This window comes from Parus major, chromosome 8 (genome assembly GCF_001522545.3).
Source record: "Parus major isolate Abel chromosome 8, Parus_major1.1, whole genome shotgun sequence".
In the NCBI taxonomy this organism is placed as follows: domain Eukaryota; kingdom Metazoa; phylum Chordata; class Aves; order Passeriformes; family Paridae; genus Parus; species Parus major.
In genome coordinates, this window is record NC_031777.1 from 22,056,773 (window position 1) to 22,082,465 (window position 25,693).

General features: G+C 39.1%; 1 protein-coding gene and 2 long non-coding RNA genes across 3 annotated transcripts; 2 read left to right on the plus strand and 1 right to left on the minus strand.

The window, feature by feature from the left end:
* Positions 1 to 294: 294 nt before the first annotated feature.
* Positions 295 to 18,201, minus strand: GPBP1L1 (GC-rich promoter binding protein 1 like 1). Its single transcript, XM_015635798.3, has 12 exons — positions 18,085 to 18,201; positions 16,806 to 17,686; positions 16,018 to 16,132; positions 15,614 to 15,743; positions 14,972 to 15,255; positions 12,199 to 12,271; positions 10,872 to 11,065; positions 6,896 to 7,036; positions 3,300 to 3,458; positions 2,434 to 2,558; positions 1,452 to 1,554; positions 295 to 1,215 (listed from the first exon to the last, which is right to left on the minus strand). The coding sequence occupies exons 3-12, from the start codon at positions 16,075 to 16,077 to the stop codon at positions 1,069 to 1,071; spliced, it is 1,416 nt and encodes a 471-aa protein (XP_015491284.1). The 5' UTR covers positions 16,078 to 16,132; positions 16,806 to 17,686; positions 18,085 to 18,201; the 3' UTR covers positions 295 to 1,068.
* LOC117244794 lies at positions 3,458 to 6,864 on the plus strand. The gene is made up of 2 exons (XR_004498541.1): positions 3,458 to 4,221; positions 6,759 to 6,864. It is a non-coding gene; the product is annotated as an uncharacterized LOC117244794 (long non-coding RNA).
* An 11-nt stretch (positions 18,202 to 18,212) lies between the features above and the next one.
* Positions 18,213 to 19,093, plus strand: LOC107208005. The gene is made up of 2 exons (XR_001523047.2): positions 18,213 to 18,329; positions 18,603 to 19,093. It is a non-coding gene; the product is annotated as an uncharacterized LOC107208005 (long non-coding RNA).
* The last annotated feature ends 6,600 nt before the right edge of the window (positions 19,094 to 25,693 follow it).

The following is a 25,693-nucleotide window of genomic DNA, read 5'->3' on the forward strand; positions in this document are numbered from 1 at the left end:
GAGCTTCACCGTTTTGTATGAAGCGGAAAAAAAAGCAAACTGCTTTAGTAGAAGATAATTTTGAATTATTTTCTTTAAAAAAAATCCCCAAACATGGACTGTCATCTCAGCATTGTTCTCCCTCTCCCTTCTTAAAGGAAGAGTTCACTTCCTGCAGTCTGAGCACTACAGCAATGTTTGCCAAGTGGAAAAATAGAGCGGGAGAAGAAACTGTTTATCCCCAGTGCTACTGAACCCCCAAAGTTGCAGGTCCCTTAGAGGAAAGCTCTTCTTACATAAGAAAGACAATTAGAATTGGCAAACTGATGCAAAATATTTATTCCAAGTTAGTTATTTTTGATGCAGTAGTTTTTCCCCCTCATACAGACTCAATGTGATAGTCACTTTTTAAAATCTGTAAATAATGTTATCAAAATAATCTTAATCTTTGAAATCTCACAAAAAATTTATATTTTACAATCCACCCTGAATATCAAGGCTGCAAGAAGAACACAAACAATTCCTATATCCAAATATTTTACAGCTGTACCCAAAAAAAAAGAAAACCACAAACGCCTGGTTAAGTGATGAAGCTCCCCGAGCCGCCAAAAAAAATAAAATAAAATAAAATATTCATGTTATTAGCATTAATTTAACATAATTAGAACTTCAAAAGCCATTTTGTCATCGACAATGATTGTTTTAGCACACCGTTACCGCGCGCTGGGCAATGCGGCGGCACTGTTAGAAGCTTGTTGTTGCAGAGATCAGTCAGCCACTTGTGTCCTGCTCACACGACTGAACTTGTGCACTGCCCCACAAGGGATTTTTGTCAAAATTTGCTAGCTGCACAAACTTCTAGTAAGCATTAGGGCAAAACCAAAAGAAAAAGCTAAAGAAGCCAATTTCTCTCTTCTTTGGGATACAATTATTTCCCTTGTGCATGAAGTATCAACAACAAAAGAAAAAACTGAACAGACTGGAGACAGAATAAACTCTGTTTAGTTTATACAACCCCAAACACGTGTTGAACTATGAACTGAGTTTATTGGGTTGGTTTTATTTATTTTAATTTTATTGTGCCCAGTTTCAGGCATCGTCATCTGACGTTTCACTGCTACTTGTTTCTGTGTCTGAGTCCTCAATCTTTGTCTTAAAAGTGCTTCCCCAGTGGAACAACAGGCTGGAGCCGCGGCCCTGAAGAAATCCATTCTTCCCAAATCCGTTTCTTCTTCGCTGTAGGAATGAAAGTAAGTTTTAAAACAAGTAAAAGTGTGGAGAGTAACTGTTACCAGCTCTCCGTGGAGATGAACCCCACATTTAACTGTGTATACCCACAGGGATGATGCAGAATCATCCATTCTGTTACAGTCTTGCTTAAATGCTTGGTCCTTTTGAACACCCTTAAGAACAAGCCCTTGAGAAAGGAGAGGGAGAAGAGCAGTCACAAGTAGCAAGAGCTGTAAACATACCTGCTCTGATTTAATCTGAAACTCTTTGAGCTCATCCTCTGTGAGGGGAAGGTAGTTTTCATCATTTTCAGGATATTCCTGCCATCCCATTTCTTTCAATAACCTGATTGTGGAGAAAATAAAAGGGGCATGGGAACCAAAGCAAGGGAACAATAGCAAAGGAAGGAACACTTTGTCCATGAAAAATAAGGTTTTGTAGTAAATTACTCCAAATTCACCAGGGAATCCTCTCTATCACAGACCACTTCAACAATCCTTTGTGTTTACCCACCATTTTTCAATGTCTTTTACAAATATTTAACCATCAGCAGACCTGTATAATGGGTACATAACCAGCCTGGTGGAAGGCAGGGATTTGAAATTCTAACTCAAGGACACTGAAGGAGGACATGAGGCAACCAAACCAGTATCACAGCTCAGAATCTCCTAAACCATACTATCTGCTTGCACCAGATGCTCACACTGCTTATTCATTGATGTGAGATACAGCCTGAGATAGCAGGTAAATATTTTCTTAACTCTCCTCCACTTTTACAGCATGTAAAGCAGCACTGCATGTAAAGCAGCACTGGAGTGTTCTAAGCGCAAACAAACTGTGGTGTGTGTCTTCAAACCATTACATTTAGGACAGCTGCTTGCAAATTAACCAGAATCACCCTTGGTTCATGCTGACTCCCAATGTGGGCAGATAAGTATCTCTAGGCAGCACTGATACATGGAGATGTGGCATTAAAAAAGCACTGGAATTTAATTACAGACCTTGGTAAAGCCTTGGTTCACCTGCAATTGGTGTCTTGTTTTACTTTCAATAAGACCCCGCCCAGTCCAGCACTAGTCACAAAGCCCCAAAACCTCCTTCTCCATACACACAGCTACTGCTGCTTCCCAAAAATATAATTTTCTTCAAAAGGGTTTCCTTCTTCTCACACAGCCCAAGAATTCACCCTCCTTTACTCCAATCACTATTCTGCCATTTACTCACCTGTGTTCTGCTTCCAGTGAATGGGAGAGGTTTTCCCCCTCCTCTGGCAAAGGGAGAGAAAGGCCATTCTGATGGCAGTTCTCTTCCCAGTTTTCCTTTGGTTCTGGTGTGCTGTTGCTCTCCATCTGAAGAAAAATAAAACCATCAAAGTGTGCTTGCACAGACCATGCCAACAGCACAGTTCCAAGTGCAAGCTTCTGCCTTTGAAAGTCCAGCCAAGCCTTTCACCTTGAGCCAGTGTTTTTTACAGAACCTGCAGCACTGTGTACCTGTCTGTGACAGGACAACACAGGATGAAGGATGGTTGGTGGCCTGTGCTGCTGTGCCAAGGGAGTGAATGCTGGCATTGCAAAGCCATCACCAGCAGCTCGGAGTGACAGCAAGAAAACTATGAGAATTAAATGCTCGTATGAACACACTTGACATACACATTAAGGCACAGATATATGCATTTGGGGGTTTGGTCTGAGCTTCTGAGGCTTGAGCCACATTCCTGCACCTTTCACAAGCACAAAATTCTACTTTTCTGTTGAATCAGTTTGACAGGGAAGTTGGAAAGCAACTTAAGATGTTAAAATATGATGCTGTTCCTCTTCTTAGAGAATCCTTGCAAAAAATCTAGATTATCTTAAACATCTGTAACCTTCCTTTCCACCTCATTTATTACTTATGCACTTACATTCTACTGTGCTACACATCTCCCTCCATCACTGCTGTGCACTATTTCCACTGGCATGTGTGCCAGACCAGTGTGAGTCATTCCCTTCCTCTTCCAGAGCCTGAATTACATACACTGCTCAGGACTTTTTCAGCCCCAACTCCTTCAAAAATAATGATCATATATACAGCAAGGACAGTGATCTTACATCATCCAGCTTGTCACATTCCCTGTTTTCTGTTATCTCCCCATTTCTATCATCCTTCAGTGCCTTCAGGAATTCGCTCTTTTTATCAGTGGTCCGGCGCATCAGCTTCGTCAGGCGCGAGGAGCAGATCTCAATGGGAGGGGTGGTGCTGGAAGGACTCTGCACAGGGAGGGAGAACACAGAAATCAAACCGCACTGCTGCAAACCTGGGGCCTCTTCAGTGGCTGTGCTTACACCCTTCAAACACTCATCAGTTCTTTGGGTGGCTCTTAACCCCTCAAAAAGCCCCAACCTAATGTCAAATTCCCATCAAAATACTAATGTGTCCTGCACATTCACTTCCCCTATTATTATCAACTCAATTCCTTTTCTTCCCCTAGGAGTCAATTCATAGTCATGAATATATTTGTTTCTTTGCAATGTAACTCAAGCAAGCTGCAGCTTACAACAAATAAGCTACAGAGCTTACTATGTTCTGCAATAATAACAACAGAGTTTTAGGGCAAAAAACTTCATGCAGGATTCCTCTCCTACAAAAATCAGCAAATTAAACAAATCAGACTCAGTTCAAATTTGCATTTTAAGTAATCCTGACAGACTCCACCCTGAAATTAAACTATGGGGAGGTAATCTCCTTTCAGGGTGTGGTCACATCCTTAACTAACCACAACCTTGGAATCCTCCTCTGGAGAGAATGCTGCCAGCTGCTGGCTCTGTACACTCAGCCCAGATGGTTCAGTGTGGAAGCAGACACGGACAACCCTGGAGCCTGTGGGGAATCTGCTCACCTCAGTGCATGAACACAAGGAAACCTCCTGTGCTCTTCCACAATGTTTAAGTTTCATTAATAATCTGGAGTCTGTGAAGCAGGCCCACTGGCTGTACTGGCCATGATCCTGCAATAGGAGCACTGCTAACCAAGGTGAGCTTTCAATTTTATCTGTTCCATGTTTTGACTGGGCACATAAAAGGAATCTAAGAACCTGTTATGGCAAAGTTTCCAGTACCTTAACCTCCTGCTGGAGTTCATGTTTGACTACTCTAAAACAATGAGGAATTTAATCATTATTATGGAGAACTGACATGAGAATCTTGCATGTAAAACTATTCTTTGTTTTGTTTTTTCAATACGTGCTTTGATTTTTCAAAAAATCAATATTAAACCAGTAAAATTTCCTGAAGTTTGTAGTGTTTTTCTCCCCACACACTTTTTTAAGCTGCAGGGGAAGGTTGCAAATTCACGCTCTTCAAAATCAACCTCCTGTGCCAAAAATTTTTATCACACTCAGTGCTCTGAGCAAAGATCAAGGGAACTAGACCAAAAACAAGGCAGCAACTGCTGCTTATATTTCTAATGGCTGTTGCATGTGAAACACTGGTGTGAAATAATGCCTGAAAGGAAGTGCAGCCTGGCAGTAATTTCTCAGGCAGACCTTTCAGATTTTGCCTAATTCAACACAGTAAGAAATAAATCAGCAGTTGTAACAGACCAAACAGGTGACTGCAACTATCAGGATAAAAAGCTGACACAAGAGTGAAATTAAGCTCTCAACATAATTTAGTTTGACTGCAGTGAGAGAAGGTAACAATGAGCAAAGGCGACTAAAATTAGATGTCTTCTGGTAATCTGAAATACTCAACTGGAACTCTTTGCTAGTGGCTGTTTTGATCTCTAATAAACTACTGAGGTACTAAAACTTAATTTCTACACATCAGGGGAAGACATTTACAGCTAAAGTTTAGAAACAACATATTTCTGAAAGGGAATTCATTTCACCTCAATTCTGGTTTTATGCATAACTTTCTATAGAAGAGTTATGTTTTACAAAACATTCTTGTTTAGCACTAAAATAGTAAACTGGTGTCTCTTCTAAAGGAAGCTTAGCCCTTTGACTGAAGCATCAAGGCATCTCAGTTTTTTGGTGTTGCTTTTTTTTTGGGTGTTTGGCATTTTATGAATGAGAATGCTAGGCATCACCTCAGATTTGTTCTGATGTCTGTCTGTGTAACATGGATGGGTACTCTTACAGAAAAGTAACCCTGAATTCATTTTAAGAACTCAGGCTGTATTGTAAGTTGGTTGCTTTAGACTGGCTTGTGGGGACAGAGCCAGTGCTAGCTGGCACCCTTTTAGTTTCCAACACACTCTTGTCTCTTATGAATAAAGGTGCTATTTTTACCACTTCTGCAGGAAGTGCATTAGCCCCTTCCAGAAACAAAAAGCCAGAGACTGTGCATAGTAGTCCTGGAGAACCAGGATTGCAGTACTATCTGCTGACCACAGACCTGTGTTTTCACATTGTAAATCTCCAATAGATTCAAAGGAAAACATATTACAAGTGTCCAGTTTAGCTGGAAGGAATTTTTAAGCTCTTTATGTTTAGCTCTCAGGTTGGTATCCAACATCTTCACTGACTGGAGTTTCACAGTAGACCTTGAGGGCTGGTGAAGGAAACACTTGCACTATTCCTGTATGATACAAAGTGAATGCCTAAGTTTACATATTTACACTGTCCATACTGTGCTGTGCATTACACAAAAGGAAGGCTGTCAGCAGCACAAAGAACTTGGATCTAAAGAGAAAGAAAAGCAAGGTAAGGGAAAAGAACAACACTTTTTATCAAAGTGATAGGTGCCTGCTTATTAACTACTGCCTTAATGACTGCTTGCACACTCAGCTGTGGCTAAAGCAGAAAAGTGCAGGATGTTGAAAAGTGAAGTCTTCAAAGCAGAGAACCATAAAGATGACAAGGCCTTATTTTAGAATTAATGTCTATAACGGAAGAAGACAAGTGCACCTCTAGAAAAATCCCCCAATTCTACAGTTAAAACAAGCTAATTTCAGATGTTGCGAATCATCATTTATAGAATGACAAAATCATAAAGGTTGGAAAAGACTTCAAGATCATCAAGTTGAACCTGGAAAGAGCAACTGCATTGGCCAGGAATTTATCAGTCTGTTCTATTTTTGTGCTTTTTTTCTTGTGCTCTGTCACAGTTATTGCTGAAATATTAAGAGATTTGTATTTCAAGGTTCTCTCTGTACTTCAGACCAAAACTAGGGGCAAGTCAGTTTCCATCTCAGCAGATTACCTCCTTCCAACATCAAAATTAAAAACAGATACTGTAGCTGAAAAGTCATACATACACATGTTAAACTCCTTCAACCCCCCTCAGAACTCAGTGCTTGTGTAGTTGTTCTAGAGAAAGGAAATTAGGCAGATCACCTTCCTTCCCCTTCCTTTCCTATACTGAAAAACATCATAGGAATCAATTTGCCTACCTCTTCATATCAGTTCTTGGCATCTGCACTCCCATAACACCAAGCTGACATATGTCTTGTTACACAACACCATTTAAAGCATTAGTACTTTTTTTTTAACTGGAAGAAAATCTAATACAGTTGAACAAACACCAATGGCTTTACAGCCAGATAAACCCCATTTCTATTTCTTTTAGATGCGGCAGAATGTGCTAAGAATGTACAAGTGAGTCATCCCTCAAGGATGCAAAGGTAGGTACCACATGCAGAGAGAACCTTATGTTTATGCTTTAAAAAAAAAAATCTCCCACTTATCCCTTATCCCAACCCTTACCTCTTTGGGAGAGGTGAGGACTGAGCCACTTGCCAGTACCGCTGGTTTGGTTACAGACACTGGACTGGTAAAGGCAGAGTCACGGGTGGAGGACAGCGAGCCTGGTTTATGTTCACTTCTGTTGGCTTTCCATGGGCTTGGCTGTATTGAAGAAAACACAAAATAGAGGGCAGTAAATGGTAAGGCATGAGAAGGTGTTGCTTGAAAGTATTGAAATAACTAAACATTATGCTGTATGGATTTTCTTCACTTTTCAAGAACAGTGTCAATAGGTTTATTTCAACACCCATCGTTTTTCCCTTGGCATCTTCTGTTTTCCCAAATCACACACAATTCTGGTTCGTGGGCACCACCCTTCAGTAAAATGCCATTAAGAGCTCACAGAGAAAATCCAGCATTGCCCTTCATTAATTGGAATCACCACTGTGTAATGCAATTCATCTTAGAGGTACCCACAGATGGGAAATAAAAAAAAATATCCCAATTAAAATGACATTTCTTAGGGGAACACTGCATGCTACAATCACTTGACAGGACTTCCTGTGTGAGGAAGATTATCATACAATAGTTTTGTTCAGAGTGAGAATGAAAATTATTTATTTCCTAGGGCTCTGAAAGTGTCCATCATTGCACCAAATTAGCAACAATAACAAGAAAAAGAAGCAAAAGCAGCCACTTTATTACAGTGCAGGATCACTTGCTGTTTTGCCCTGGATACTCTGCAGTATCCCTTTTAATACACTGGTCATTTGGCTGAAGAGCAAAGACTTCAAGATAAGTTCTTGTTACTTGGAATGTTGTTCTTGAAGCTCTCTTATCAGTCAGGGACAAACACTGTGAAGGGAGAGTTTTTACAAAAACAATCCTAAGAGGAAACCTTTACCAAGTAGCACTAGCAGGACACTGTCAGAAGATTGAAACACACAGGTTCTTCCTTTGACCCACTGGATTTCTGAAGCTAGCTTCATGTCTCTAATAAAATAATTCATGCACAAATGAGATTCAGTTAAATCTGGGATGCAACAGATCTTGTAATCTGCCAGCAATGAGAACAGAGGCATTATTTCAGTATGTTGTCACTGTTCACTGGGTTCTTCTACAAATTTTTTTTAAAAAATACATTGCATAGAGAGGCCATCAGATTTACTCTTCCACTCTTAAAAATGAGCATCCCACCCTATCAAATAGATTCCATGGCATTCATAGCACACATTAAAAACATCCTCTTCAAACCTCATAAATATCCTGATCTGCACAATATTTATTACCTGTACTAAAATAAGGGTGCAGTATGACTGACAAAAAGTTTCTCTTCACAGCTCCAGGGTTGCACTGTTCCATTTCCAGCTCTCAGCTGCCCAGTGTTGTTCTCCAGCCTTCCACAAAGGGGCAGCTTGCAGCTCAGAGAGGTCCAAAGACAGACCCCTATTGCTTTCCCTGGGTGGCTGAGTGTGACCTTCACGGATTGCTTGACTGTGAACTATCAGCCATCTCCATCAGCCAGAAAGAACACACTTGTTTCACTGCCACCAGTTCTCTTCCTTTCTGAACTGCTCAGAACTTAACAAAAGTATTTTTCATTCAGTTTTCCTGTGACACCTTTCCAATACTGCTGAATTCGTGGAAAGGAAATTTTGACACCTCTACTACTTTATGCACTACAATTCCTGGGTAACTTCTAGAAGTCTCCAGGCTAATGCATCCTACCACAGCTGCTTTAAGACTGTGACTTTAAAAAGACATCAATGCACACAGCTTTTCTGGCTAAGGATATGCTGATAGCCCACCTTTTGGTATTGCTAATGGTCACCATTCATTAACAAAAGCACTGTTGATGACATCAGCAGATAATTCTTCCTACTACAACCCCCACCACTGAAGAATATCACACTTTCCCAGTAATTAAACACTCAGTAAGTAAACTCTTAGAAATCAGCAGCTAAATCACCAAGTACATATTTATAGCCTGCTTAATGTGACTGATCTCTTGGGCTACATATCAAAAATTATGACATTTTCCAATAGCCAAAGAACATTTCCTTTGTTACCAGTAATGCAATATTTCAGGTATAAATCAAGGGGTAATCCAGGCCTACTGGATTCTGAAGTAAAAACTTAAAAGAAATTTAGACAGGTACAACTACATATTGCCATAATCTCTGATTTAAATACAGATAAACAATCTGGAATGCAAATGAACTAAATAACATGTAAAGCAAGCTAAATAAAACCCCTACGACTATTTTTAATAGATGCTGAACCTTCAGATCATAGTCATTTTATTCCAAGTGTGAGCACTGAATAATGTATTCTTTTTATCTGAAGAATCAAAACCTACATAGTCTAATTTCAGAACTTGGTTAGGAGAAGCTTCAAGAGCAGCTCTCCTTGACTGAATTAATGTCCATGGGCTTCAGAAGCAGCTACAACAAATGCAACGGTAATTGCACAGCAAGCTGCAAGGAGCAACTTGCTGTGCAATTACTGTTGCACTTGTAGCTGCTTCTAAAGCTGCTACATTAGCTAAGCAGATTTTTATGCCCAAATTCTGCACTGTCAAGCAACAGGTATATCATCACCTGCAGTAATGACACACATTACCTTAACTTTCAGAAGTGCATTTTCATCTCTCAACCTCTACATTGGTACAGCTTGGTACAGCATTAACTTTCAGACCTCAGAAATGATCTTTGCATACAACAGCCAGTTACACAGACAAGCTGTATGCATTGTGGTTCACTGAAATTCTGTTTACTTTGAAGCCAGAGACAATCTAACAGTCTGGTCAGAAACTGTACCTCTGGCCTTTTGTTTCAAAGAACACACAAGACATCCACACTAAACCAGGTCAGACTATATCTACATATGTATCAATCAAGCTGTAAAAGCAAAAATAAAAGTCACAGGAGGCTCTCTACTCACTAGAAGCTGCATTTTGTTTACCTACTCTAAACAAGAACTGAAAACTATGTGTGGAATGAAAAACTCCTTATAAATAACCTTTCTACTGGGTCAATTTATCCCATCTTGCCAAGAAGTAGATCAGCTGTCAAATTGTTTAGACAAGATTATTTGATAATCGTTTTAACCACTACAATTTTTTCTGTAGCTGGCAGAATTTAACCTGAATTAACAAAAATTTACAAAAGGGAAAGAAGCTCTAAACTTGCTTTCTTATGAAAAGAAACTATGAGTCTCTTATTTTGCTTTTATCTTTGAAGTGTGTAAGAACTATCTACTGTAATCATAGGGAAGATTTTGTTGGAATGTTGCAGCCAGCATTAGTGATTAATATATTTTAGAACTCAAAGTATTCGGACATCTCTTTAAAGAATAACCTAGCTGTCTTTTTTTTTTTTTACCTTTTAAAATACTTTCACTATCAATTATTCAAAATTTCTAAGGCCATCTATACATGTTGGTTCTCTGGAGAAATAGGCAAGATTAAACCTAGAACTAAGGAAAAACATTTTTTTTTCTTTAGCACTACTGTATTTTCTTCAGTAAAAGAACTATAGCACAAACCCCATGGCTTTTCCAGATTGTTTTTAAGGCTCAACTAAATTACACCTGAATTGCAGGATGTTGCAATCTAATCTGATCTCAGCCTCAATTGTTCTGGACACATCAAAGTATTGTAACCCAATAAAGATTTTTCAAGGTAGTCATGTGAACAGTTCAAGCACATAGCAACACACATTCCACCTCTCCAGCAGTGCTCATTTTGTCTTATTAAGATAAGGATTTGTCTAATGCATGAGGACACACCCATTCAAATAGACCGCAGTGTAGTCACAGGTTAGTTCTCCTTATGGATAAACTGAAAGGCATTTTAACAGAGAACAACTTTAGTAGTAAATAGACCTCTACTGTAAAAGCCACTGCCTAGAAACTACTGGATTCCAACTCCTGCTACTTGTTGGGACATTGAGTCCTTTGATCTGCAGTTCATTAATTTGGTTGGAACCCCCTGTACCTTGGAAGGAGGAGCTGCAGGTTTAGGAACCAGATTTTTGTAGACACTTGGGACAATGGTTGTGGCTTTGTTGCCATTTGCCAGGTGAGAAACAGGTGATGTAAATGCAGCTGAGAAGGCGGCAGAAGGATCCTCTTTTGAAACCTTTTTGATGACCAGCATCTTGGTAGGTTGCTTGGCACTAGGGGGGTTTTCTGTAAAAACAAAACAAGAGATTCTGAAATACATGTTCAGTTTCAGAACAGGTTCAGTACACTGCTTCAGTTCCTCCCTCTCCATCTTAGACACAGCATATCTGATTCTGAGACCATCAGCTGCTCTTTCATTTCAGCTCTGAGAGAGGATACTGGATGTGGATATCTAAATACAATCTTTTCTAATCTAAACACAACAGCTCCCTTGATGCTGAAAGGAAAAACCTACAGTGGCATCAGTTAACAGCCTCACACCATTCTACAGAAATCAGAACAGGTATGAGCATTTTTTTGAGCAACCATGGCTCAGCTTTGTTAGTTCACTAACACATGAAAAAAAAATTTACATAACTTATACCTCAAAAGACACATTGTTTTTACAAACAAGCACGGTTAAAGTTTCTTATACCAAATCAGCACATTTCCAGGAGCATAACAATTTAAAAAATACTAATAGTATAAACAGATCAAAGCCCCATAAATGGTGTCGCTAGGTTTTGAGCTACCTGACAAACATGCAAAAAGAATACAACCCAACAGTATTGCAAGAATCTTTTGCATTTGTACTATTTGCAGTATCTAACCCAACTAGATATTAACAAATCTGTGTTTACCTGCTAGAACTGGTACCTTGTTTCACTTTTTTTTAAAAGGCACAGGTTCAGTACATCTAATCTATGTACAGATAGTAGACTACATCAGGATCAAAAGCAAGGCTGTTCTGAGTTTAAAAAATCAATTAAACTCAAACCACAGAACTATGACAGCTTTGCCTGTATTTCCCCAATGAAGATCCCAAGTCAGGGACTAATGTCTAGTTCACTCCAATCTGCTTTGCCCTTCAAGTGATGTCTGTGTGAAATTGTAACTGCAACACGACAGGAAGTGAACACAACAGTGACATTTCTGCCACTGGCTGTTTTTGTATGAGAAGACAAGCACAGTTTCAAACAGACAAAAAGACCAAAAGATTAGATAAGATTATGGGAGGAAAACAACCAAGGACAGAAAGCAGCAAATTGTCTGCTTTGTTTAAATCTTTAAAATATTTTTGAGCGAAAAATCCAGCATTCAAACACTGGTTACAACTTTCTGCTCCATCATCAGCATTGTGCACAGTGACCTTTACCTACCCCATACTCCAGAAGGTGTCCCTAAAGGTTTGTTCTGGTTGTTATGTCTTCCAGCTTCTGGATTCAAAGATGGCTGTAAAAAGACAATGTAAATGAATATATTGTTATATCACATATGACAAAAAAAATAATCAGTATTAACATTTTGTTTCCAGGAACCCAGGGTATAGGTAGATTTTTCTCAACAGTACCTGAAGTGGAAGAGAATGCCTTGCCACATGACATCTAAAAATCATGTTTGCCTTCTCCCTGGTTTCTGCTGTTTTACCAATGGAACTACCAGAGGGTTCAGGTTAACTCCTCTAGTCTTCTACTATAATTAAGCAGATTCTACCAACCAGTACATGTATAAAAATATTAGGTATTTGATCAGCAGCTCAAAAAATAAAACAGAATCCACATATCAGTTTATGAAGAATCTATCCTAATTTAATGAACATTTTAATACAATAATTATGCATGAGACAATTAAAAAAAATCCAATACTAGATTCATAATGTAAAGGAATATATTTACTGGCAAAAAAGCACTACATTTAAATTTGTATCGAACCTCAGAGTCCACTTTTTAGGACAAGAGTGTGCACAGACTCGGTGCTCTCTGCAGATTTACAAGGTATTCAGTTTCAGAATTCAACTTGGTGGAACAACTACAGACATGTCCAAGCTCAAAGTGAACTGAAGAAAATCTAAGCATTCAATGACAAGTGTTTCTGATTAGCTATTCCTCTTCCCTGTCCCAAATAACCTCAGTTCAAAATACAGCCATCTCTTTCCTCCTTTTAATGAATTCCTCGTATGTGAGTTACTATGGTGACAGCGTAACTCTCTAATAGTGAGCATCTGAAATTGTTGGTATTTCTGTTCAGTAAGAGTAAGGAAAAAATGTCACACCATAGCATAAATTCCAACCTCAGCCTCCAGAAACTCCTGTTAAAAGTGCTTCAATTTTTAGCTACAGGTCAGTTTTATAGCAGGGGTGCTCACACTTAGTCTAACAACCTGCTTTGCACACCTTTCAGCAAAAGTGTTGTCAGCCACACAGGCCTAACAGCTACACACTTAACCACAGCATACATCAGTTTCACCACTATGGCAAAGACAGTACAGGAGTTACTAAACAGAGCTTGCTGCTAGCCCATGTATGGTATAATCATCTTAAAAATGAGGGAAGTAATTAAGAGAAGAAACAGCCATGTAGTTGGGGAAGGCACTCATCAAGGCACTGAAGAAGAGAATTAAGTATGTGGAAGAAAGATTTAGACCAAGATAGACAACAAGAGATTGCATAGCTGCAATCATTGCAATATTTCTAGATTTCTACAGACTTCTGACAGTCAAAAAAAGCCTGAATTACAGTATTCTTGAGAAATCAGGTAGTAGAAATCCACACACAAGCTTTATCCCCACTCTCTAGCCGTTAACCACCCTGTGATGCAGGCTCCTGCTCCAAGCAACAGCAGCTGAACAAAAGCATGCAATCACTTCCCAGGCCCTTCACTGAAAAAACGCCAGCAGCTTAAATCAAACTGCCTCCTGTGGCAATTTAAGTGTAGGCTCTGGATTTTGGCTTGAAGCAGCTGTGGGTATTCATGTATTTCACTCTGACTTGTAAATTCCTAAGCAGAAGCCATCAAACTGCCACAACAATTTCAGCTGTGAACAGCCTTCCAGAGACAAATGCTGAATGCTGAATAAAATAGCAAAAACCTCATGATGATGATACACCTGAGTGTGCAAAGTATCACCAGAACCTCTCATTACAAGAGGCAGCAAAGGCTTTAGCACTGAGGATGAAGACAGAGGAATTGCATTAGGGGAAAGGATAGAGTTACCAGATCCTTACAGAGGATATTCTCCTCATTACACTGGTCAAGAAAAGCCTAGAGACACCAAGAAATAGATGCAGAAAGAAAAATACATGGTCTGATAATATAACACCCTTCAGAGGTCAGGAGAAATAGAAATGAATTGAAAAGACAAAGCAGAAAAGGTGTGCATCTCTCAAAGCATTAGCATTAAGGAATACGGTAAAGATGAAAGTTGTAAGTCCAAGCACTGTTTGATAAAGTTTGAGAAACTAAAGATATTCCAGTAAAAATAGAGCCAGAATGTAAGAGACTATCATACTGATAATACCACATGAATCAAAATGCTGAATAAGAACAAAGTTGGTAAACTGGAGATGTTGATGGAAAAATGGCTCAAGAGAACCTGATCTACAGATCTCTCTAACAGAGAGAGAGAGAGGAAAACATCTTTGATAATAGTGTTCCAGAAGATTCAAGGCAGATGGTTGCAAAGTTCTGAGCTTGTCATGAACAAGCTTGGGAAGGTTATCACAAACACCAACGTATCAGAGTGAAGGAAACAGGAAGACTGAAGCAGGCAGACTAAGGAGAAGCTGAACAAGTGTATTTCTAGGAGCAAAAAAAAAGGCTTTGTAAGCAAAGCCACGAAGTTAATACAACTACTCTTCCTCTGTCACCTTACAGGTTTCACTGAAGACCTGGCTTGAATGTTAAAATGCCTTCAGTTCACAATAGCCATTTGGCAAAACATATGAGCCAAACACCATAATCCAACAGGTCTTCAAGTCCTGAGGGCTCTGCATACCATTCAGCATTCTATCAGTGCTGGAATAATTTTGTTGTGTCTCAAACACTGAGTGGAATGCAACTCTAGATCCTCACCATCTATCCATGCTAATACAAATGAGATAAGAAAAGCCATTTCTCACACCTTCCACTTCTAGTGAGAAGCTACACACTTACAAAGTCTTCCTCCTCAAACTGCAAATGCTCTTTATCTTCCTTCTTCTCCTCCCTGGATTCAACAGGCAGCTTTTCTTGAAAGGCGGAACTTTTCCGAGAATGGAAGTTGCCATTCCAGTGGCGATGAACTCCAGTTCCTCCTCCTCCACGCTGGCTCACACCATCATGGCCCCGTGAGGGACCATGCCAGCCAGGCTGACTGCCAGAAAGCCCAACATGAGCTCCTTTAGAAACACCAGAATCTACAGAATCATGGCGGAGAAGGGATGGCTGATGCCAGCAGTCTAAACAAAAGGAGATAAGGATGCAAATAAAAAAAATCAACACAGTATGCAGAATACTGGAAATAACTCAGGTTGATTTTTGTTCGGCCAGTGTTTACTAAGTAACTACTGAGCTGAACTTATTAAATACTGTGTGATTATATCAGAAAACAAATCAAACTACACAATGCACATATAGCTACTATGAAAACATCTTAAGGCCTGAGCACACTGCACAGGAGAGTAGTACAACTTTTTCATAGGATGTTTTGAAAATGTGCAGTTTGGGAAAATGTTTCTATTTTGCTGAATTCTTAATTCTGTATAGACTATTTCAAAATGTTTGCTCTCAGGCTGCATTCTGGTCCTTCTTACTCACCTCCCGCAGTTCGGAGAGGCCCATTATTGAAAAATCCATCGGAAGAGTTGTGTCTCCTGCGGCTCACGCCAAAGCGGCCCTCTCCCCGTGGAAGATGCTCTCCATGTTTCTCAAAGGTGGCTGCAGGGGACTGCAGAAAGTAAAAAGTCATGTAATGAAGCACTCATTTGGACTCTCCAGGAGCCTGTCAGCCCAGCAGTGACATTTGGCTAATTGAAAAAACCCCCATATTCCTGTATGAGTTTTCAATACAGCATCCATAACTGCATTGATTAGCCAGCAGTGCTGACGAGCCCGAATGCGATCACAAATACCCCTGTCTCACACAGAATCACAGAGAATCCAACACACTGATCTTACCCATGGTCAGAGCTGTGAAAGGAGCTAATCTGTGTTACTGTTACCTTGGTTGACTGTGGTGTTGAGAAGTTAAGCCAGGCAGGAACAAAGTCATGCTGCGCCATTTAGGTCCAGTGTCTCCCTTCAATAAAATGAGGCATCAAACCTCATGGCCAGGCTCTGTAAATGAAAAGAACATTCCCTGTAATCTCATCCAAACTGAAATAATAATACAATTTATCTCTCCAAGTTTGGCCTGTACAAACAGGAGGGGAAAAGTGCTGAAGTTTTTTGTATTATACTTGAGCATTTGTCTTCTGCTGACTTTGTTCCTCTGATTGAAACAGGTAAGAACCTCAACATTCCCAGTTACTTCCTGTTTACAATTAACACACCCATGAGGTTCATGACAGAATGGGTGTGGAGGGGGAAGAAAACAACCAATGGCATAGAAAAGGCAGATGTGAAAATCAAGACAATACAGAATTTGGGGTACAATCCTTCATTGCTCATTGTCTCACAGTCTGCAAAGGAGTGACCACTGCATGCTTTATTCCAGAGGCTGTAAATCAAATAAGATCAACTCGTGATATTAAGAGACATTCAGAGCAGATAAGAGACCTGAAAGACAACCATATGTCAGCTCCTGCATCCCTATATTCTTTCCAACATATTATAGCAATTTTTACTGCTCAAAATGATGAATATTTCAGTATTGCTCCATATAACTGAATTCCACCTTTTTTGTGGAAGGTTCTCCAATTTACCACTTTGCTTTATTTTTCAGCTTTAATTTATCTAGAAACATGTCAGTACAGTATAAGCAAAGCTGTAAATATATATGATCAATTACCCTGAGTTTGGCCTCTGCAGTCCAATGTCCTCAGTTTCTGTGCTTCAGTGACCTCCGGTTTCCTTCCTTCTCCAGAATTCTGGAAGGCCAGCCTTGAGGCAATAGTGCGTCTCGAAGCAGAGCACGAGAGGCCGCACTTCGTGCCAACTGTGCCCTTCACCCCCTCAGCTGCTCATTTTACCCTCTCTTTGCACTCTCACTACAAAAAAAAGATACCTAAGAAGGTAATTTATATTTAAAAAAGCCACGCCCACGTTCACCTCATTAAATTTCCTCTGGTCGTGGTAGTACAGAAATCAGCCTTTACATTACAAAAAGGTTTGAGTCTGCATGACAACATTCAGAGCAACATCATGGTTAATATTGAACAGATACACTCAAGGCTGCTGGACAGTTCATGATCTGCAGCAGATCAGCCTAAACACTCTGGAAAAAAAGATGTTACATAAAAATGTTTGCCCTAAATGCTGAGATCTAAACAAGAAGCATCTGCCCAAGTGCTCTTAAAATATAAATTTCATTTTTATCACATATATCTGCTAAAAAAAGGTAAAATATTTTAAAAAATGAATGTTAGGATATACTCTAGTCTTCACGTAACTTGGCTAATGCTCCACAGAGCTAAGCACTACTTGATATAAAGCTCAGAAGCAGGCACAAATGTTCTCCCTGTTTTTCACCATTTACATGCTGAAACATAGGTCACATGAACAAAAAAAGCCAGGTCCAAAAATAATCTCTTCTACTCTATTTTTTGTAGACTGGGTGCTGCTTTTAGAGGGACACAATTAATCCACAAGAGCTTCTTGTTCTACAGTGAAGAGTTCACTTCTGGGTCATAGTCCTCTTCCATCAAAGAGGTGAGACAGGAACTGTCGTCACTGTAAAAAACAAAACACAACTCCATCAATACAAGTGGCACAAACATGACAAAGTATGACTAAAGAGAAGAGCAGAAAGGGAAATTGAACAACAACAGTGCAATCGCCAAAAGCTATTTGATCTCTGATCAAAACACCTGAAATAATCTAATTAAAAAAGAGTCCCTGAAAAGCGCATTTTTACTTTTAAATAATCTCTTCCCAGGTTTAGCCCACAAAAGGGCAACAAAAACAATCAGAATAAAGGGAAGACTGAAGAAACTGCATGCACCTAATGAAAGTGATTCCACACTTCATAGCAATTTTAAAACCTGCTGCTAAAATAATGAGACTCTGGGCTGCAGGTAGGCCTGGCCATTCCAAACACCTCATATCTACATGCCCACATCATTCCTCACCTGTTCCAGGACAGCTAGACTTCTCTCTCAAGAGGATGATGACAGCAATACAAATGGTATTTCATTAACTTCTTCATGGAAAATACCACCATCACCAGCAAAACCTGAGTTATTCTGCTATGACCTCTTTTTTCTTGAACCATCCCTACCTAACCAGAAGCAAATAGATAGTTTAGTGATCCTGAAACAACTGAGAAGTTTTATTACTGTTCTGATGCCATCAGCTGTTCACAGGATACCTTTAGGTATGCCTTATTATGCTTTTATGTTTGACTTATCAGAGTCTGTTTTCTTTGTTTGGATATGGTTCCATTCTTTGATCAGTTCTGGTTTTCATTGTGTATGTTATGTCACTCCTTACTTAAGCATGTGGACTTTAAAAAAAGTTTTAAAGGTGATTTTGATCAAGGCTCAAAATAAACACACATTGGGGAACAGTAAAATATCTCCACCTCTTATCTTCTATGTCACCCCTTTAATAAATCCCTTAATTTTTCTGGCTTTTTTTTTCTTTCTAGAACTGGATGTTACTGTTGTATAGAGGAGTTTGGATCTGAGCCACAATCACATTTCTGCAGACAAAATAAGAACAAGCAGCCTCACAATGCATATAAGCTACCAGCCAAGATGAGGAAAAAGCAGAGTGGTCATGGCCACACACAGTATTGGTCCGGGAACTTTTTGAGCACCCTAGCCTGTGCTACGATCTATTGAGAGCCACACATTGCAAACAACTAAAGTTGTAATCTATAAAACTCTGGTTTTATATTAAAGGGTAATTTTCCAGTGTGCATAAGGGACATAATGGAACATCTGCTGTAGACAGAACAGACTTCCCATGCTGCTGAACTCTGTACAGGTACAGAACTCCTTCAGCTGTGACCTTCTAAGTCTACTACCAAATGTTTGAGCACTAAGTAGAAGATAAAACAGGGACAAAGTCAATGCAGTTGACTATATTTAAACAAGATTCATTACCTTCTGAATAAATATGCTTTTCAGAACGAAATGTATAGCAATTAAGCTATGTCAAGCTATTGATAGAAGTTAAAAAAAAAATAATAAGTTGATTTAATGAATCTTGAGAATGGTTCAGAGCAACATGAAAAATGGACCTAGAGAAAGCCCACAGAGAACTGTTCTCTGGATTTAAGGTATCCAAATAAATTAATTCAGAACTGCAGTTTTGAAGTAAGAACAAGATCTGAGCACAAAACAAAAACACCACAGAAGTACAATACCCAGGTTCCATTCACCAAAAAGGTTCCCAGTACCTTTTGAAAAGGCAAGAGAAAAGCATATCAACAGTTTGTGTTGCTGTGAGTCTTCCATTTATATTTCAGCACAGTCTAAGCAAAGGTGAAACATTTTGTGAAACTTCACCACCAATTTACAGATGATCTTGCAGAGATTTGGGTCTCCTACGCTGCTATTCTGATATCACTGTTAGTATGGGTGACCAGGGCAGCTCCTTAAGCAGAGCCTAACATGTGTGTAGACAGTCTAGGACAACACCTAGACCTGACTTCAAAATTCAGTAGGGACATATGCAACTCCTCAGTCATTGCCTTCCTGGGCATGTCCCAGCACAAAAAGAACAAATGCCAGATTAAAATGCAATACTTTTTGCTAAAGCAAAAATCTTGTTAGATGAAGTGCTGTAAATTATAGCAGCACTGAAACCCTTTGGTCTCCAGGATTAGCCCACGTGCCCCCTTCTCACACACACTCTAAATCCTGCCCAACAGCGCATCTGCAACCTACCTTAGACCACTTCCATAACCCATCACTCTACTGACAACATCACAAAATCCTAATGGGCAAGACCCAAAGTCTCTCCATTACCCTCTCTAACAGCAACCTATAATAAATTCTTGAGAAAAAAAAGTACAAGACCATGAACAAACAGCATCAGGATTTCCAGGATACTTTCTCAGACTTTTAAGCCAGAGTCTATTACAGTTTAATACCAGTCAAAGTTCTATGCAAATCTGTTCAGTTGCTTTGTTTTCAGTCACATTTATACATTTTTGCCTCCCAAATGAGAGTGGCCAGTTTACTTGTACTTTATATAGAAGTCAATTTGTAGCTATTAAAAAGTACTAGCCTCAATTCAACAGGGTATTTCCTGTGCTACCAAAGTGCCCAATCACATTCTATTCAGTTTTTCATGACATTCAGGATTTTACCCAAGAGACATGGACTCATCAAGTCATGCCTCTTCCAAACTAAGAGTATCCATGGAAGCCTTCTAAGTACCTCGAATCATCCTTATCAGGCTTTACCCTACTGTTTAGGTACAATGTCATCAAAACAGCATTAACTGTTCAAGATTTAAGAGCATGGACCATTTATACAGTGGCAAAACTGTGCATTCTTAATATCTAACACTAATATTTTTGCCCCTATTACTACACAGAACTGAAATGACCTTTGACAACTACTCAGTTCTTCTGACACTGCAATTGCAGTTCAATCGAACTGATCTCTGCTTCACTATGGAAAACACAAGGACAAAGATCATCAGTAGCCACTCCCAGTTCCAGAGGAAAAAGCAAACAAAAGTGCTTGTCAATGCAAATCTTATTAATTCTTTTTTCCTTTTTCAATGAATTAAAATGTGAATTATTTCTGGTAATATGAATAGAAAAAAGAAAATAATAGTCATATTACTAAATGAAATGTTCTCTAAAGTCATATCTCCTTTCAGAACAATGAAATGTGCATTAATGAGCTTTGGTGTAGGAAAAAAGGTTGTCTGTCAACTATCTCAAAATATTATTTCACCCATCAAAATGAGTAAGTCTTTGGCAAGTAATCTAAATATGAAAAAGAACTGAACTCTGTATTAGCACCTGGGTTCCACTTATTTTTAAAGGTTAATTAGAACTGTTAACAATTTATATTATCACTTTTTACATGTAACATTAAAAATGTCTTTACTGTTACTTTATAGCAACCTATTTTCTTAAGGTTTTGTTGTTCCAAAAGTATTTTTTTCCCTTGGCAAGTGCTTAAGTTTCACAACTAAATATCCTTCACTGTGTCATTTTATATGCAAGTAGAAGTGGTATTTATCACCGAGTCAAACAAAATTGTCAGGTGCTCTTTTATATACCAGATTCTATAGTGTATTTGTCTAAACAAATATTAAAAACTGGCATGAAAACAGAAGGAACATACAAGCACATTCAATTTAAAAAGACACAGACCACGGTAAAAAACATCTGCAGTCAGAGACAAACCCCCATTCTCCAATATCCCTTCCATAAAATTGTTGCTGTACCACAGTTTGCATGGTTGTTCTGAGCCTTCTGCTTACTTTCATTTCTACTCCTAACACAGACTTGATCAGACTTAATCCCTAAATCAGAGTTTCTAAAGCTTTGACTCTCAAGCTGAGCTTTTCAGATATACCTAGCAGTGGGAACAAAGGAGATGCTCAATATGTAAAGACCTACATTGACCAGAACATGAGCCTAGAGAGACAAGCTAAATATAATCAGAGCCACTGAGCTATGAAATTTTTCACTGGAAATGGATCAAGATATTTCAGACGTCCTAAGAAACAGAACAGATGAGTCTTAGCAGTGGTGAATTTCTCCTATTACTTCCTCTTCCATCTCCTGCCTTGGCCTACCAGACTGTAAAAACGCAATGGGAAGCAGTCTCACTTGAGTTCCAGACTGCCTGTTGTGCCATGATGTGCTGTTCCAGCACCTCTCTGGGACTACCTGGAACCAGGGCTTCCAACCTTTGTCCACATCACATACTCAGTGCATGTTTCTGAAATGGACATGTTTTACTGGGTGCCTTTCCTGCTTCACTGTACCCTGCAAACATCCCTGAGTCCCTTCAGCACCACTGTCTACCAAAATCCTATGAACTGCAGTCTTTACTTCAGTTTCTCCTTTCCTGCAACAGCAAATCACAAAGACATGGAGCCTCTAGCAGAAAACCAGCATAAAAGTAAACTTTTACCCTTCATTACACATTTATCAATCCAGTTAATAGCAGCTGTAAAAGGTCATAAGGACAACACCTGTCTATCCCTGCCACAATTTCAGTTCACTGCATTTCTATCTATTACTCTAAATAAAACATGTTTACTTTAAAGAAGTAAAGATTTGCTTTTCTAACCAGCAAAGTCAATGAGGATTTCAGTAATATTCCTAAAGATCAGATGTCAGCTGGGTTGCAAAAGCATTCAGAAGCATTAGTGAACAATTTAATGGATGCAGAAGGCAGAACAGAATTTACTTCCCTCATCAGTTTTCTTTCTGTGAAGCTCTTTTAAAATTATTTAATTAAGCAGATGTGCCCAAACATTCAAAACAGACCACTTTCCACTTAGCTACTTTTCAGAGTAGTGCCACTGAATAGGTGTATGTTACTTTATGATAAGGAATTAATACTATATGTATTCACTAAAATGTCTCTTTCTCATTACCTCCAATTCACCCAATACATTCACAGAAACAGGGAACCATAGCCTGGGGTCCAACTCAGGAAGAGTCAAAAGCATGCTACTGATTTCCTTAAGGATATCAAAAAAGCCTCACATGAAATTTCACTATCCTGAAAAAAAACTAACAGAACATGGCTTGATCTAACTATCACAATAAATTTATTAAGGTAATCATATTTGGGCACACAGGCTTAAAGAGCATGTAATTACAGCCCCCCTACCACAGAGACATCTTCCACTTGACCAGGTTGCTCATTTCCAGTGATGGGGCATCCACAACTTCTCTGGGCAATCTGTGCCAGTGAATTCAATTTATAACATAATTATAAATCCTGCTTCAAGTTTGCACACATTATTAGGCCTCACTGTAGAAGACAAGTGTAGTATAACTCATTCAGTTGTCATAACAACTAGTGAGCCACATCTTCACAAGCTGAGATCATTTGTTTCCAGTTCACCTACATAAAGTATCTACAAAACAAACTTACTTTCCTTTTGCTTTCAGTTCCATTAATACAATTGTCTAGACACACCTTCACCCTGTCTGCACAACTGAAAAACAGCTCCCTTTGGAGAGGACAAACGCAGATGTTCCGGAATGGCACGTACAACTGGTAGAGCTCACACACCTGAGGTATCAGGAACCAGAAGAACTATATCCCAGATACATCATCACTACTTGTTTTTTCCCATTACATTCCACAGCCAGCCCTCCAAAATGGCTGCACAAATATAAAGGACTTCCCTATTAATTAAAAATACTACAAAAATCATTGTTTAAATAGCATCTGGCTGCTGAAAAAAAAATCTATTATCTAAAAATGCAAAGCATCACTCATAACAGGTTTTCTAGAATTACAGAAATATAAGCCCATTTTAGAACACTAAATGATGGATTAAAATGTTAATCATATACTAAACTAAAATATTCCCAGATATAGATATTAAATGTTTTAGTGAACAGCAGCTATTACTGAGATTAACACCTTGTTTTTCAAGTTTAAAGCAAATGAATCTATCTTGCAGAGTCATCAAAACTATTTTGTATTCTAGTCAGAACACTGCCATATAAATCTGTATTCCAAAATGAAAACATGCCAGAAGCGTGGCCATACAAAAGTTCTTCCAGAGTAACAGGCTAGAGGTGGGGGAATATCATACCAATGGTTACATACCTGACCATTTATGCAAACCAGACAACAAACTTAAATGAACTGAAAATAGGTTAAGAAAGGTCCATACAGCCCCATCTAGGGGTCCTAATCCCCTTTTCTCTACTGACAGTCCTTCCACTGAATCTCACACAGCTCTGCTTCACAAACAACCTGCCCCTTCACATAGTTACTTTCCACTTCTCCAAGGTCATGCTGACCCAGTCTTACCTCCTTCAAAACTTCTGGACAAACACATACCCCCACAAAACCACATACTGAGCAAAGCCTGAGCAGTTTGGTCTCGTGAATACATACTGAGATCTAGAGTGCAGCAGGTAAGGCGATGATTTTTTTCCTTTGTGACAGCAATTAAAGGTACAAGGGCATGCAAGAGTAACAACCAAGTAATAGAGAAAAATAACTTCTAGGACTGTGGGAAAGATTCTTCATCGAACAAGAAAACACCACTGACAAAAATACCACCTTTAAAAATGCTATTGATTGAATGATAACTGCCCTTCTGTTGATCCAAGTTTCTGCAAGCAAGGTTATCACACAAAAGCTAGCAAACTTGTCTTTGGAAGCAAGTTGTACTTAATTGAAAAGCCCAAAGCACATTTTGGAAAAGAAAGCATCAAGGGAACTTGTACAGAAGCCTGTGTAAGACGATAAGTCTCTGGATCTCAGCCAGCAAGTGTGATACATCAAAAATGAACCCTTCCAAGGAGTTTTCATGAGTTTACTCCTCAAAGCAGCAAGAATACCAAAGATAAAGCCATTTAAAACATGTAAAATCTGAAAGGCTCAACTTCTCTTAAGCACAAAATAGGAGAGCACAGACTTTCTAGATATTATGTGTATCACCAATTATTCCCGTGTGTTTCTTACTGTGCAGCCACAGGCAATGCAGTCATCCCTTATGCCTCTCCTGTGCCTGTTAAGATTCCACTTTCCTCCAATGCCCCTTCAACTGTCTTTACTACTTGTTTATGTTAGGGAACTGTGGTATTTACCTGAAATATTAAAACCTGTTTACTGCTCTACCCTGCTGCAGGGAGTAGGGTTTCAGGGATTGTACACTTCTCTTAAACAAGTGCAGCTACTGACACTACTGACACAAACCAAAGAAACATATTTTAAAGAGTATTAGGCTTTACATGTGCCTATGCAATGCTCTGAACTTTCAAACAGCTTTAGCATTTTATTAAATAAGGTATTTTAAATCTGGAGAAAGTATTCTACTATTTTAATCAAATCCAAAGGTCTTTTTAGCTCTTTAAGGAACATCTATTTTGTACTGCACTGTGATCTACAGACCTTTTGCAAGTAAGTCAAGATAAGGCTCTGTTCTGCCCAGAAGCTTACACAGCACAGCACCTTGTCATAAATGCCTTTAAGGTACTGCTCTTGTCCCCAAACCCTCATGACAGAATGAGTGAAAGGGCAATGAAGAGCCCATCTGTGTAGTCTGCCCAAAGCCCTAAGGAACAAAGTCACTCCTGCTGCACAGTAGCACGCACCAGGATAATGTTCTCCATCATGAGGAAAGAATTGCAAATATGTTATTACTGGCTTATCCCCACTGTATGCTACATACCTCCTGCCTACCTGTCTTCCAGAAATGTGGATGAAGCCTAGGCAGAAGTTAAAGAAGTAGTTCTCCAGTACCTTCAAAAAAAAATTATGTGATGGGTATTTCCCACTAAGGGTATTTTATAAACCAGTATTTTACCAGGGTTATTATTGCTACTATAGCACATTTACATTTAAATATATTCTGTTTGGAGTGGAGAAAAACACATTTCCTTTGGAAAAGAGCCTCAAATGCAACCAGACTATTTATCAAATATTTGTGTCAAGGCAAGAGAGACTACAAATCAAGTAGAGGGAAGTACAGATCTGCATTCCAGATGAAGGATAAGCAAGTAGAAGGCATGTCATTTGCAAAAAGGAAGGAGAACTGAAAGTCAACAAAACAGAGGACATT

Bases quoted from the DNA above. Each gene is read 5' to 3' on its own strand.
- GPBP1L1 (XM_015635798.3), bottom strand. From the start codon at position 16,077: ATGGCGCAGCATGACTTTGTTCCTGCCTGGCTTAACTTCTCAACACCA. The intron at 15,744-16,017 runs GTAACAGTAACA...TACTTTCTGCAG, and splicing joins CAACACCACAGTCAACCAAG to TCCCCTGCAGCCACCTTTGA. The intron at 1,555-2,433 runs GTGAGTAAATGG...CTCCACAATCAG, and splicing joins TCACTGGAAGCAGAACACAG to GTTATTGAAAGAAATGGGAT.